The 14,500-nt window shown below is 46.8% G+C and overlaps 2 protein-coding genes and 1 long non-coding RNA gene across 4 annotated transcripts; 1 reads left to right on the top strand and 2 right to left on the bottom strand.

Moving 5' to 3' along the window:
- Nucleotides 1-1,486: 1,486 nt before the first annotated feature.
- On the bottom strand, nucleotides 1,487-8,821 carry LOC136524802 (uncharacterized). Of its 2 annotated transcripts, XR_010776202.1 has the most exons (4): nucleotides 8,435-8,821; nucleotides 7,380-7,495; nucleotides 6,787-6,914; nucleotides 1,487-1,826 (listed from the first exon to the last, which is right to left on the bottom strand). It is a non-coding gene; the product is annotated as an uncharacterized lncRNA (long non-coding RNA). The 2 variants fall into 2 exon arrangements; XR_010776201.1 differs by lacking the exon at nucleotides 1,487-1,826 and having other exon boundaries at nucleotides 6,660-6,914.
- LOC136521150 (squamosa promoter-binding-like protein 18) lies at nucleotides 3,685-5,643 on the top strand. Its single transcript, XM_066514845.1, has 3 exons — nucleotides 3,685-3,689; nucleotides 4,032-4,490; nucleotides 5,406-5,643. Exons 1-3 carry the CDS (start codon nucleotides 3,685-3,687, stop codon nucleotides 5,428-5,430), a joined length of 489 nt encoding a protein of 162 aa, XP_066370942.1. The 3' UTR covers nucleotides 5,431-5,643.
- Nucleotides 8,822-9,107: 286 nt separating the features above from the next.
- On the bottom strand, nucleotides 9,108-9,957 carry LOC136519733 (protein MIZU-KUSSEI 1-like). The gene has a single exon (XM_066513106.1). It carries the CDS (start codon nucleotides 9,909-9,911, stop codon nucleotides 9,108-9,110), a length of 804 nt encoding a protein of 267 aa, XP_066369203.1. The 5' UTR covers nucleotides 9,912-9,957.
- Nucleotides 9,958-14,500: the final 4,543 nt, after the last annotated feature.

Genomic DNA, 14,500 nt, shown 5'->3' with positions numbered 1-14,500 from the left:
CATAATCCTGGATGGTGATGCAAAGAGACACAAGGTTTATACTGGTTCAGGCAATAGGCACCCTACGTCCAGTCTGAGAGATCGATCTTGTATTCCTTGCACCGAAGTGCTTGTAGTAGGGGGTTACAAGCTGGGCGAGAGAGGAAGCTAGTCCCAGGTCTTTACGTGGAGCGGCGTGGGCTGCTTGAGACGTTGCTCTCAGGTAGCGGGGGAGCGTGTGTGAGTGTTCGTCCGTCTATGCGTCTTTGTGTTCGCCTGTGCGTGTGCGCGTCTATCTGCTTTTCTCCCTCTAGAAACGACCCCGGTCACTCCCTTTTATAGACAAAGGGGGGACATGGGCGATACATGTGCTCGTTATGCGGCGGTTCGTGAGCGAAGGTGGTATGCCTAGCCCTGTGGCTTGTCATTGTGGCGGCATGGTCGATGGAGCGGTCTTGTCCTTGATATACTGGAGCGACGCGTCGGTCACGCCCGATCCTGTGCGATGTGGGAGCTCCTGTTGCTTGGCGCAGGGTATGGTGCGTACTGCAGACGACGTGCTGGTCGCTGTATGTTGACGATGTAGAGAGCCGAGGCCCAGTCGGTGCAGAGGCCGAACCATCGTGGGGGGCTCGGCGGGCGCGAATCCCGAGGCTGCCGAGACCCCGAAGCGGATGGCCGAGGCTCAGAGGGAGCAGTTGGTCCTGTACACTTATTCCGAGGCTACAGGTACCCGGACTTGACTCCCCACGCCGCACTGTCCTCGGAACAGTCGGGGTTAGGCAACACAGTGCAGCACGAGCGTCAGTCGTGGGCACAGTGCCGAGCACAGCGGTCAATAACCCCTGCCCCGTCCTGTCCCGGACGGCATGGCGTTGATGCGGCTCCCACCTCGTCGGTGACTCCGCTGTGTCGAGCCGTCGTTCCGCTGACGTCGCGGGAGTGGTTGGTTGCGTTAGTTGGATGTGACGTCCCGGTCGAGGCGGCGGTGATGGGGTAGCTGCCGAGCCGGCCTCGAGCGAGGCAGAGAATCGATACCTCGTCCGAGGCCTTACGCGCGGGGCCTCGAGCAAGCACCTGACCTTTTTGCACATTCATTCAAACGCCCTCAAATCCACACCATGCCACACGAAAACTTTATCCGATTCACTCTGATTTTCGGCTAAACGTCTAGCATCTTGATTGACAGAGGAACAGCGAACACACACGGTGGGCAAGGTCGAATTGGGAGAGGATGCTGTCAGCAGCCTTGATGGTCATGTCAATGTTCTCCTGCGCCGTCCGGATTGCGTGCGTCCTCACCTGCAACCCCACCAAGCAGAGGATATGTAGATCTATTTCAAAAAAAGCTTATGAAACAAATAAAATCTAAATCTCTATCCTCTCCTAGCCGAATGTCTTCACGATGTGTCGAAGCAGGCTCCCCAATGAACTCCTGGTCTTGTCCAGTGTGAGAAGCAACCACGGACAACCTACTGTGAGGGCCGGTGTAAGTTATAGTTCGTTATTTGTCACTAGATAGCTCAAAGATCTGAAATGCAATGGATCACTAAAAAGAAATGATACAGCAGTATTGCGTGTGAGTTGTAATGTTATCTTGAATCAAGTCAATTTGAATGGATGATTTAGAGATGCGTCACTTCTTGGGAGCAATTTATTATCATTCATGTCTTAAATCAATTAGACCGCTTGGTTGTAAAGCGAGATATAATTCATGAAAAGACACTAAACTAGATGCAGCAGAACAAGGTTGTAAAGAACAGATGCAAGTCTCCACTGCTTGGGATTAACACCTTCCTTTTCCAACTTCTGAATGAGTTGCGGCCCAAGTCTCTCCTCAGAAACATCTGTGTAGTTGTTTGCCGAATGAAATGTAACATGAAAAACACAGCACACCGATTAAAGGGCTGTTCTACATCTAGTTGTTATAAGCAGAATGAAAATAATAAAATTGTAAATAAAGTAGCAGCCTACGTGCCAGAGAGCACTGAAACTGCAGAAAAAATGATTTTTTAGGTGAAGTAAGTGCATATCACCAATTAAAAAAAAATTAGAACAGTGTTTTCAAAACTGTTTAAAAATAATAATAACCACTAAATGGGACAATGTATTTTATAGAACATTTTATTCTTCCAGTGATAAAATGAAACATCACAAGGCATATAGAGAAATGGGAAAGTAAAACAATAACGAAGGAGAGAAGTCATGTAAAAATCGACGGATAGTATGTGGACTGTGAACTTTTGGAAAGTTAATTCACTACTGGAAACAGGATGTTTGCCAAATGCAAACTTCTTTGCCGAGTGTCAAAAATCAGGCACTTGACAAAGACCTTCTTTGCCGAGTGCCGCACTCGACAAAGAATGGCACTCGGCAAAAAAAGGCTCTCGGCAAAGGACTTCTTTGCCGAGTGCCAGGCTCTCGGCAAAAGCGCGGCACTCGGCAAAGGTTGCCCCGCGTAACGGTGTTCGGTCACGTCCTTCTTTGCCGAGTGCCTGCTGTTAGGCACTCGGCACTCGGCAAAGAAGGTTTTTTTTAAAAAAAAAAATTCTTTACCGAGTGTCCCAGATCTGACACTCAGCAAAGAAGGGTTTTTTTTTAAAAAAAAAATTCTTTACCGAGTGTCCCAGATCTGGCACTCGGCAAAGAAGGTTTTTTTTAAAAAAAATTCTTTGCCGAGTGTCCCAGATCTGGCACTCGGCAAATTTTTTTTTTTTGAAAAATACTTTGCCGAGTGCCTCTGTGAAGGCACTCGGCAAAGAGGAAATAAAAAATCAAAACCCTCTTTGCCGAGTGCCTTATTCTTAGCACTCGGCAAGACCCCCTTTGCCGAGTGTCATGCCCCGACACTCGGTAAAGTTTTTTATTTATTTTTGTTTGTGGCCTCCAAATTTTTTGTACAACCTTTTAAAGTACCAGGAACTCCTCGTTAGAATTTGAGGATTTTTTTGTGGCTTTTTTATATATTTAGTTACATTATTTCGTTTACTTGATTTTTTTCAAAAAAAAAATATAAATTTGAACTGCACTTGGTACAAATAATGGAATTTAATAATTCAAAAAATGATAGTCATGTTACTGAGTGTAGTGTGAGGCCGTATCCAGAAACGGACCCAAATTTTGGATATCTTGTTCACGAAACATGACCGCGAACTTGCGTGCGAAGTGTTTTTAAATTCTATAAAAAGCAATCGAAGTACGAAAATCATGAAACTTGTTGAGATGTCGTGATATCGTATGTGGAGATTATGATAAAAATTTCAGAAGATTTCGTGCACGTTGTCATGTACGATACTTGCAAACCGAAGAATCTCCGAAGAAGTTTCATGATTTCGTGAAGAGGCCGACCAGGTGGTAAGCATCGTGCGTGACAAACTTGCGCGAAACCTCCTCAATTTTTTATCACAACCTCCACATATGATATCATAACATCTCGACAAGTTTCAGATTTTCGGTCTTCGTTTGCTTTTTATAGAATTTAAAAACAACTCGACCGCAAGTTCGTGGTTATGTTTCGTAAACAAGATGTTCAAAATTGGTGGTCTGTTCCCGGATACGGCCTCACATTATACTAAATAACATGAATATCATTTTCTCATTCATTTTTTTCATTATTCGAATGACTAGCCGTTATAATTTGAATTATTCAAGAAAATTCAATTAAAGAAATATAGAAAAAATTCGAGAAATATGCCACATTGAAACATGAAGTATCAAGTATTGTACGAGGACTACAGAAAAAGTTTGGGGGCAGGAAGAAAAAAATAAAAACGATTTACCGAGTGTCTGCGTTTAAACGCTCGGCAAAGGAGCCTCTTTGCCCAGTGCCAGGACAGCGGGCACTCGACAAAGAATTTTTTTTTTAAAACCACTCTTTGCCGAGTGTCAGCCGTCCTGGCACTCGGCAAAGAATTTAAAAAAATTTAAAAAATACTTTGCCGAGTGTCAGATCGGAGGCACTCGATAAAGAACTTAAAAAAATTAAAAAAAATATTTTGTCGAGTGTCAAATCCAAGGCACTCCGCGAAGAAAATTTTGTGCTATCTTGCCAGGAAACAGCCCTTTGGGCCATTTCTCCCCGCCACTACTGTCCTGACCGTGAAAGACACGCGCACACAGCTCCAGCTCGGGCACGACGCCGCCGTGCCGCCGCCGCCGCCCATCGCCGCCACAGCAGCAGCAGCCACGGCTTCCCCCGCGGCGGCCCCGCGCTGGGCGCCGAGCCGGGCGGAGTGCTCCGTCGACCTCAAGCTCGGCGTGCTCGGCGAGTTCGGGGCGGCGGACGGGACGAAGAAGCCTGCGGCGGCGGCGGCGCCGTCCGTGAGCCCGATGAAGCGCCCGCGCTCGGGTCCCGGGGCGCAGTGCCCGTCGTGCGCGGTGGACGGCTGCAAGGCCGACCTCAGCAAGTGCCGCGACTACCACCGCCGCCACAAGGTCTGCGAGGCGCACTCCAAGACGCCCATCGTCGTCGTCGCCGGCCGCGAGATGCGCTTCTGCCAGCAGTGCAGCAGGTATATACGTACAACAATTCCTCAGCCCAAAGCAATCCCATCCCTTGTTCTTTGCTTCAGATTCTCGCCAATTTGTCACCAACAGTCACAGATATGATGAACTTGAGCTTAGCAATTACTAGCATACACCTGCCTGAGTGGGCTGTCTTGCTTCAAGGATGCACAGCTTTACCTTTCCCGGCTCCACTTTTTCAGCGTTTTCATATGAACGTACACTGATCTTTTCCCTGTTTCCCTTTAGCATGTCAACAAGTATTACCAGAATTAACACCGCCTCTTTTTCTACTTGTGCATACCAACTTTCTAACCCATCAGTGAGAATCATTATCCGGCAAAAGCCAGGACGCACTTCATCTTCATGTGCTAGAGGATCATCTTTTCCTGTGGCGCTTCTTCACCTGACCCCTGTATAGCTTTCGTCGTCTTGGGTTACGTTTAAAAGTGAACAATGAATTGGAATTCGAATCCGTCATCAAATTGATGCTTCTCTGCTTTAGTACAAAACAGAGAGGACACATTTTGAATCAAGCACAGAGACCAGAAGCTGGTCTTTCCGATAGAATTCTTTAAGGAGTATAGCCACTTTAATCAGGATCTGTGCATTTTTTGCTTTGAGAAGAACTCCTCTCAAATCATTAAGCCCCATCTTTGACGTTTTTGCATATGTACTTCTTTTGAAAACCTTTCCTTGCTGAACAAATAATGAGATCCGTATGATTCTTGCATTTTTGTCATGTATTCTTTCGCGCAACAGTATTTATGTAACCAGTCAGTGTGTCTAGCTAGCATTATCCCTAGATTGATCACTGCCGCTACTATTTGCTTGTGCAAAGTTATTTGGGAAGGCAACCCCATTTTTTCTACTTTGTTGCAGTTTGACGCCTGAATTCTCTTCGGTATAAACTGTTTGAACAGAGCAGTGCCAACCAAAGCATGGTGAAGTAGATGTATCTTTGTCGTTTTCATCAGTTCATCGTTAAAGTAAGTGTCATATTTTTTCACTCATCTTTTTATTATATTGCAAGCAGTTAGGCTGTCAAGGGAACTGTGTTGGGACTGGCTTATAACAAACAATAATCTGGCCAAGGGTACAAAGAACAACAGACACTATGTTTCAGAAATATTCCTTTTAGTTAGCTAAGAATTTTACCATGTCTGTTGCTGCCATGAAGTGTTACTTGCTGTTTTGCCTTTCCAAACAATTAAATTATGATACTTTGGATGAGATATATATGTGATGGATGAGATATATATGTGATATGTGATGGATGAGATATATATGTGATGGATGAGATATATATGTGACATATGTTTGTATGAATTTATTTGTCACGATGGAATGTAAAAAAAAAAATTAAAAATTTCCAGCTTTGCCGAGTGCCATGACAATGGCACTCGGCAAAGATTTTTTTTTTTAAAAAAAATCAAACTTTGCCGAGTGTCAGACGGAGGGCACTCGGGAAAGAATTTTTTTAAAAAAAAATTCAAACTTTGCCGAGTGCCAGCCAGAGGGCACTCGGCAAAGAGATTTTTTTTAAAAAAAAAATTCAAACTTTGCCGAGTGCCAGATAGAGGGCACTCGGCAAAGAATTTTTTTTAAAAAAAAATTCAAACTTTGCCGAGTGCCAGCCAGAAGGCACTCGGCAAAGTTTTTTAAAAAAAATTTCAAACTTTGCCGAGTGCCAGCCAGAGGGCACTCGGCAAAGATTTTTTTTAAAAAAAAAAAAATCAAACTTTGCCGAGTGCCAGCCAGAGGACACTCAGCAAAGAATTTTTTTTAAAAAAAAATTCAAACTTTGCTGAGCGCCGACCAGGGACACTCGGCAAAGAATTTTTTAAAAAAAAATAAAAAATCTTTGCCGAGTGCCTGCAGGGTTGGCACTCAGCAAAGAGACCGTCAACGGGGCCAGCGCCGTGACGGTCGCTTTTCTTTGCCGAGTGCCCGATAAAAGACACTCGGCAAAGGCTTTGCCGAGCGCAATTTGGCCTTCGGCAAAGAACCTGAATCCAGTAGTGATTAACTGCAATTCTTGTTGGCTCCAGGTAGCCTCCGGAACTGTCTAGATCATAGTTGTGATCATGGAGTTTTTAAAAATTAGCATTAAGTGCCTATAGTAAAATATAAATTAGTGCATACATATTCGTTAATACAACAGCCTCATCAAGTGTATGATCTGTAAACCCTGGATTATTTAGAAACGAAGCTAACGAGTCTGGCAAACAATATGAGGTCATGTAGATTATACAGTGAAATAAATAGATCCAGGGTAGCACTGGCATGAGTATAACTGAATACCTTGAAACAACCGAGATGTTGTGGCAACAAAGAGGAAGTTGACAGGATACTTGGTTGCCATATCCATGTACCACCCTGTCTGAAAAGGCCTCTGCTTGATCATCCCATAAAGCACAGCTGCATCTTGTCTGTATTTATATAAAGGAAATGAATGCATAAGTGTAATAAGCAAGTAAAATGATGGATAACCGGTGTATCGAAACATAGCATATGCCATTGCCACATAGTCTCCGTCAATAATAGTGTATATACTCTGAAGTGGTTTTATACACTTTATTCGGCATGCTGACATGAGGCATCTCTTGAGCACTCAATCAGTATCTGGTTAGTGGAATCAGAGGCACAACTCAGGAGCAGCAGATGAAGATACCTAGCAGTTAGCACATCGTCATACACACACGTATGGTCTTGCTCTTGGAGCAAGACAAATTGAGGTTCAGCTAGCAACTATATGAATAGCAAAATTTCATAGAAGAGCAAGCTACGTGCTATGAGACGACACATGTTCAGTTATTAAGGAATGGCACAATGACTGTGCTATGCAGGCTAGTAATTATGTAAGTGCACAACAACTAAATTTATATAGGATATACCTAGTATGTCATATGACAGTGGACAGTCACCGGGAAACACCTTTGAGCTGTGCACGAAATTCCCCAGGCCTGCACCTTCCTACTATACCCGCAAGGTCAGGCAGCACTGAAGAAATCTTCAACAAAAAAAAAGGCAAAGCAAAACAATGAGGAAAAATAGAAGAGACTTTTCCCTGTGTGTCATTATAAAAGATCGTAATCCCATGTGTGCTCCTGAAAAAATTTAGCGGTCTTCAGCGCCACTACTATAACTTTTTCGTGTCCTCCATGCCACTTCCGTCAGTTTGGACTCTAACGCCGTCAAACTGCAGGTGTGAAAATGCCCTTAAGTTCAAATATGTTATTAATTTTTTTTAGCATCTTAACGACTTCAAATGAAAAAAACTCAAAACTACGAGATCTACAACTTTCTAGCTTTGAGTTTTTTTTATTTGAAGTCGTTAAGATGCTCAAAAAAATTAATAACATATTTGAACTTAAGGGCATTTTCGTCTTTTCACACATGCAGTTTGATGACGTTAGAGCCCAAACTGACGGAAATAGCATGGAGGACACGAAAAAGTTGGAGTAATGACACTAAAGACCGCTAAATTTTTTCAGAGACACACAAGGGATTACGATATTTTATAATGGCACACAGGGAAAAGTGTCAAAATAGAATCGATAAGAAAAGGCATGGCTGAAACAATCCAAAATAGGACGCAAGCACGTCGCCAGGACATCCGCAGTCACCCAGAAGCGGGCACGCATGGCGGGTTGCCTCGACGGTCAGCTGTGTGGGCAGCACCGGTGAGCAGCAACGCGTATGGTCCAGCGACGGACGGCGCTGTGGCTTGCCCCGGCGCGGTGGCACCACAGTGTTGCTATGCCTTCTTGTCCTGTCGCCGTGTCGCTGCCAGAGGAGTAGAGCGGCACCTTTTTTTTTTGTCTCGAATACGGCGGCGGGGTTCGATTGAGAGGAGGAAGATGGATCAAGGCGGAGTGTGTAGAATATAAAGAACAAAATAAGCGCATATTTGAGATGAGATCGAGATCGAGGAGGAGGGGCCAGGAACCTCGGTGAGGACGGCGGCGAGGTACTGGAGCGCATATTTGAGATGAGATCGAGATCGAGGAGGAGGGGCCAGGAACCTCGGTGAGGACGGCGGCGAGGTACTTGACGACGATGGCGAGGTCGACTTGAAGTACATGTTGGTGGCGGCGCTGAGGATGAGAGTGGCGGCGGGCGGTTCAGGCCTAGGTCCACCTCCAGCTAATCCATGCACGCAGCCGCCGGCAGGGGCTTCCGCGCGCCCGCATCTTCGTGCGTCCCCGCCGGTCGGCACCCGGTGGCCGTATCCTTCCCCGGACTGGGCGGCACAGCGGGGGCGGAGGGGAAGCGGGGGAGAGGAAAAGGCGAGGAAGTAGAAGCGGAAGGTGGAGGCGGAGACGGAGGAGCCGAGGTACCCGTACTTTCTCGCGGAGGCGTCGAGGCGGTGTTTTACTTTGAAGACGGAGATTTGTTCTTTTATCCGCATTAGTTTTAGCTCTTTTCTTTTAAATGTCGCAAGGGACGGCCACGCGTTGGAGCGAGGCCGTGGAACACAACACAGAACGATGGATCACGTTGAAATATCGTATAAAAAGTGTCTACGATTTGTTTTTTTAGTCGTAGGAGATATGCATGTGTAACTGTAATAAACGTTCGTGAATCGTGATGCATACATAGACATGTGCTAGTCGGTGATCTCAGCCACCCCTGGTCCTCAGCAAGAAGATGCTAAGCTCCTGCGGTGGGCTGCCGCCGCCGGGGTTAATGAGGTGGTACGACACGGCGTCCCTGGAGCCCACGACCCTCTCGTACGTCGCTCGCATGTACAGCACCTCCCCGGCGCCGCTGCCGGCGCCGTCCTGCTGCGTGTTTCCCTCACCGTTGGGCCCTTCCAGCGCCACCGCGGGCGGGAGCGCGCCGACGCCGGTCGTCATGGTGCGCATGCTCTCCAGCACGAGGCGGTCCCACTCCGTCGGCTGCCGCCGCACGGCGTGCCCCACGTCGCGCCCGTTGCAGGACGCCTTCCACACGTTCCGGCTGCTCTCGCTGCCGCCGGTGCCACCGGTGCCAGTGCGGTGGCACTCGAGCGCGATGCGGAGGAGGCCGGAGCCCATCTCGGTAGCGAGGGACTGCATGGACACGGAGAGCTCGAAGAGGAACGGCGGCGGCACCGCGGCGTCACGCTGCACGCAGAAGGTGACGCGGCCGGCGCGGCGGCCGAAGATGGTGCCCACGATGACGGTGCAGTGCTTGCCGCCGTCCTTCTGCTTCTCCTTCCTGGCGATGACCGAGGCAGCAGGGTCGATGATGCTCTCCGAGTTGCTCTGCTCCTCCGTCGCCGCCGCCGGCTGCAGCTGCTGCTGCCGGCGCTCCGGGAAGGAGAAGCTCAGGTGGCTCCTGGCGGCGTCGCTTGACGGCTGCTGCTTGCCGGAGGAGACGCAGGAGCTAAAGATCGGTGCCATGCACAGGTAGTTGGATGCACCTGACTTGTTCTTCGTCATGCTGAATCGAATCGATGGATTCAATTCCTCTCGCCACCAACTACTGAACTACAGTGTGTCCCAAGATGCACAAGGTAGTAAGCGATTGCAAAAAATTCTAGCAGCAGTTTGCTGTCGGTAAAAGTCTTGTTCTTGACATATATGCCAAGCGACCGAAATGTTGGTAGGTAGGTATATATAGCTGCTGTCTTGAAGCCTCAAGACAGCAGCTATATATCGATGATGAGCAGCAAGGGAATAGCTGTTTCTCATGCAGCGTCACGTATGTGACAAATGACAAAACAGTGACTTGTTTTCTCAGTCTAGCTATGCGACCATATATGCTGCCAAATTTACTAAGGCCGATTTGAACTTTGGATGAAACGGGCCGTTTGCTGTGCTTCCTATGCGTCTCGTTCGTCGTTTTTGCCGAGCTCAATTGTCATGCATGGTGCATGGCACTTGCTTTACTGTAAACAAAACGCAAACTAGTCGACTGAAATGGAGTTTTTTGTTTATGGAAAAATGCCGTGTTTTCGGTAGACATTAAAACTAGCCCACACGACCTACTTCTGCAATCGGAAGAGTCATCGCCGGCCGGCTCGCTCTGGCAGATGTTTACCAACCTGTTCATGAGTCCACTAGGCTTTAAATCAAAATGGATTCATATTATTAGTAGTCTCGCAGGTTATAAAAAATACTAATTAAAAACAGTATCGAACTACTCGAAGTACTGTTTGCCGTGATGTTTTGGATTGACCATTCACAATGTTCACCATGTAATCTGATGAACCTGCATGGGCGACTAAACTATCCATCCCTGCATCCTCGGTGTCCCCAATGGACTCAATGGTGCCACAATTCTCAAACTAGTGCTTGTTTCTCTATAGAGAGCTGGACAATTGTTTCTAAATTTTCACCTTCTGTTTCAGGTATCTGCCATAATACAACAACGTTTGCGACACCAAACGGAGATGATGAAACCAAGGACGATAAAGTGGGACCCCAAAACCAGGATCTTAGGTTGCATAATTTGTCATTTTCGTAGAGGGCGTATTTTTGCATCCGCTTATACAAGTCAGCAGGATGGAGGGGATACAACAACCAACCAAATACGCCTATGATATGATATTAATCTGAGGTCAACAGGACAACAAACAGGTGTTTTTCTCCGCATGCGCTCAATGTTGTTCCATATTGCTAGGCCAGTTTGAGAGGGTGGCTTAGGAGCCCGGCCGTGCTCGTGGGCTGCAACTCCCGTGTTTGGGAGCATTGGCCCAGGATGCAGCCCGGCCGGCAGGGCGCAAAACGGCCCCGAGCGCCTGGCTCCGGGGGGTTCGTTTCTCCCGAACGCGGCTGCGAGCGGCGCTGCGCGGGAAGGTGGAAAGCTCCGCGCGCGCTCTCCCCACCGACGAAATCCTCCGCCTTTTTAAGTGGCCCTTGCTGTTGCTTCTCCTTCCTTCCTCTCCCTGCTCTTCGCCTTCCTCTAGCCACGTGAGATACCAGCGGTGGTGGTGAGCTGGTGTGCGTCGTGGCGGCGTCCTCCCTAGGCGGGCTTCGTCTCTGTTCCCCCGCCTTGGATCTGCTATGACGCGACGCCGCTCCATCGACCGCGGGGACTCCGTGGAGGCGGTCGTCTTCTTTCCTCTTCTTCTGTTGGTGCGGTGGTGCGGAAGCTGTTCTTCCGGTCCGATCTGCTTCCTCTTCGGCCGAATCTGCTTCCTCTACCTCGTCGGGTCTTTCTTCTTCTTCCTGTTTGTGGCACTCCTTTGCGTCGACACCGACCCCGAGGTGAAATCGACCCCCAATCCTCCCTGCTTCTTGATAGTGATGATGTTAGGGTTTCATATCGTAGTTGGTTTTCATGATTCATTCATCTGATTTGAGTAGTACTTGTTGTTCCTCGATGGATTATGGTTTTATTTGATAGTTCAGGGACATTTGGCTAAGGAACTACCTAGCCAAGAACTACTGCATGTAGTTGCATTTCCTGCTGGGCTACATGGACAATGAGTGGGTTGACTGTTGAGATATATAGTTCATCCACCTTCCTCACCCACTCTCTTCTTTTGACTACAGTTGAGCACACTTTCCTATATGTATTTTGTGCAGCTTACTTAGCTGACTCACACTTGTCCTTTGCTTTGTTTACTGGGAGGGTGGCTAACTATATGTGCTAGAGGGCACCATGGTAGGCATTTGAGCCCAGAACTGTGGGCAGAACTTGTTGTTGTAATTGACTATTTGTAACCTCTGTTGGTTACTTTATTTGAGACTACTTGTTGTTTAATCTCTTACTTCTAAACTGTTGGTTTTGTTTCTTTGGATTTGTGGTAACTGTGGGAATTTTAAATGGCCTATGATGCAAAACTTTACATGAGGTGGCTGCCCTGTTTACTTGATTCTTGTGATTTGTCATGTATGTCATCAAACCCATGTGACACGTCTATTCCCTAGCAACAGCCCCTTCTTTCTTGTGCTGATGGCAGTGAATGGACGTGCACAAGGGTTCCATGGCAGCCATGACCTTGGATTTGCACTTGTTTGGTTCTTTTGTTGCCTGCGGTTTGTAACTTGTTGTTGTACTGATTTTTTATTTGTATGGCAGCCACCAATGATTTAACTAATGAATTACACCACCAGATTCTAAAGCTGAGGCCAATGTTTTGTTATAATGCCTGTGATGTCATAGTTGTTGATTTGAACCTGATGATGCTGGTCACCAGTGAGGGACTTGAGATCAACAATTTGTTTTATCACAAACCATAGACTTCAAGTTTCACACTCATGGCTAGTTTCATGCATTACATTTGACTGAGGCTAAACCACTCTTTCATTTCACAGAAATGGCCAGTTGCTATGTGGTTTTCTATGGGAAGACTCCTGGGAACATAAAACTGTACATACCACTTGTCGCCAATGAGGGAGACAAGCCAAGTAACTGATTGCGACCGTCTTATCCATGAAACTGGCAAGGGGGATGGCGTCGGTTGGAAATGTCCGGAACATTGACCGGGCATCCAGTCAAACCTTTCGTCAGACATCATGGCCGGGTTGGGGAAAGGTTGAGGCATCGAGATATCCCTTCTGTACCGATGGGTCTTATGGGCGATATCCCTTGTTTCGAGTGGGATTAACTTGTACCCCTCTGCAGAGTATAAAAATTAAAAGCAATAAGTTCTACTTCTAGATACGGACTAGAGATTAGATTGGAATTCAGAACTCGTGGAAGATTGAGTTTCCGCTTGTTAATGCTTAATTTGATTACCTATGCTATGCTTAATAACTGCTACGTCATAGACCACCTTTACTTTACAGTATAAATGCTTTTATGCAAAGTTGTGCATTCCTTTCTACTACCCAAATGCATAATCCTTGTTTACTATATTGGGTAAGTCCTGCGGAGTACACTCGAGTACTCACCCTGTGTGATCTTAAGTTTTGCAGGTATCGTAGCCCCTGTGCATGGATTCTTCTATGCTCCCGACCCCTCGCCGGATCAAGAGTGGTGAAGGATCTTGTGTTCCGTAGATACATGGATGTGGCACACCCATGTATCCGTTATCATTAACTATGTTATGTTGAAAGACTTCCGCTAGATTTTGATGTAGACTTTAATGTGTGATCGTGTGATGAACTAAGTGTGTGAACCAAGTCTTGTAAACTTTAATGCTTTGAACTTGTAATGTGATCTAAGCACTGTTGTGATGTATTCTCTCTCTCGAACTGATCCTGAAGAGAAGTTGCCACGTGCGCTCCTAGGGACCTCGTTGTTGGTTTGCTTAAATTGAGGGGTCAAGTGATCGACACTCGATTTAGGTGGATTAACGCGGCGGTCACCCACAATAATGGTAAGGCTGGTTGGTTGAAGAATGTGTTAATCATCTCACTTGTTATCTTGCTATTTGGACTATGGATGAAGGTGGGCAATACTAGGCACTATGGCTACCCCACTTAGGCCTGTGATGACTACAACTAGATGATGGATAAACTGCCCCACTTACTAATTTGTGTAATCAATTTCCGTTACCTATCTCCTATCTATTGATCAAGTACTAGTGCTTACTGATTAGGCTGTTCATGTTGTTATTTTGCCTTGTTTCATTGGTACTTTGTAAATTTAGAGCAGCTATGACTCCATGGTTAATTACCTAATTTGTCTGAGGTCTAGTACTAATTGTATGGTTTACTTGTTCAAACTCTTGCTTATTCCATTGCTATATCTGCATTTCTGCATCCTGACTATGGGCCTGGCCGAGGCTAACCAACAACCAAACACAATCTCGGTTTGGTAATTAGAGTTAGTTGGCTCCTCAGCCCGACTGCATGTGTAGAATAAAACACAATCCTCAAGTGGGCCTAGCCCGTTGCATACTTGATACCAAACATGAGCAGTTACACCACTTGGGGCAGGCCTAGGCCTGACGGACGGGCCAAGCCGGCCTCGGCCACCCTCCCAAACACGCCCCCATGTCTTCTTGGCTCTTGCGCAAAATACAGTACATGCAGTGCACCTCAGGTTTTAACACCTGCAGATCACACTACAGTAGGACTGACCACTGGTTACAGTTGTTCAAGGCTGCAACAACAGCTTCACCCGGAGAGCATCT

The sequence above is a fragment of the Miscanthus floridulus genome, chromosome 18 (assembly GCF_019320115.1).
Source record: "Miscanthus floridulus cultivar M001 chromosome 18, ASM1932011v1, whole genome shotgun sequence".
Classification (NCBI taxonomy): Eukaryota; Viridiplantae; Streptophyta; class Magnoliopsida; order Poales; family Poaceae; genus Miscanthus; species Miscanthus floridulus.
The sequence above is the reverse complement of the archived record's forward strand: the minus strand, read 5'-3'. Positions and strand labels throughout refer to the sequence as shown.

Excerpts from the sequence above, each read along its gene's own strand:
- LOC136521150 (XM_066514845.1), top strand. Across the intron at positions 4,491-5,405 it reads TTCTGCCAGCAGTGCAGCAG|AGCAGTGCCAACCAAAGCAT; the intron begins GTATATACGTAC and ends CTGTTTGAACAG.
- LOC136519733 (XM_066513106.1), bottom strand. The coding sequence starts at position 9,911 with ATGACGAAGAACAAGTCAGGTGCATCCAACTACCTGTGCATGGCACCG.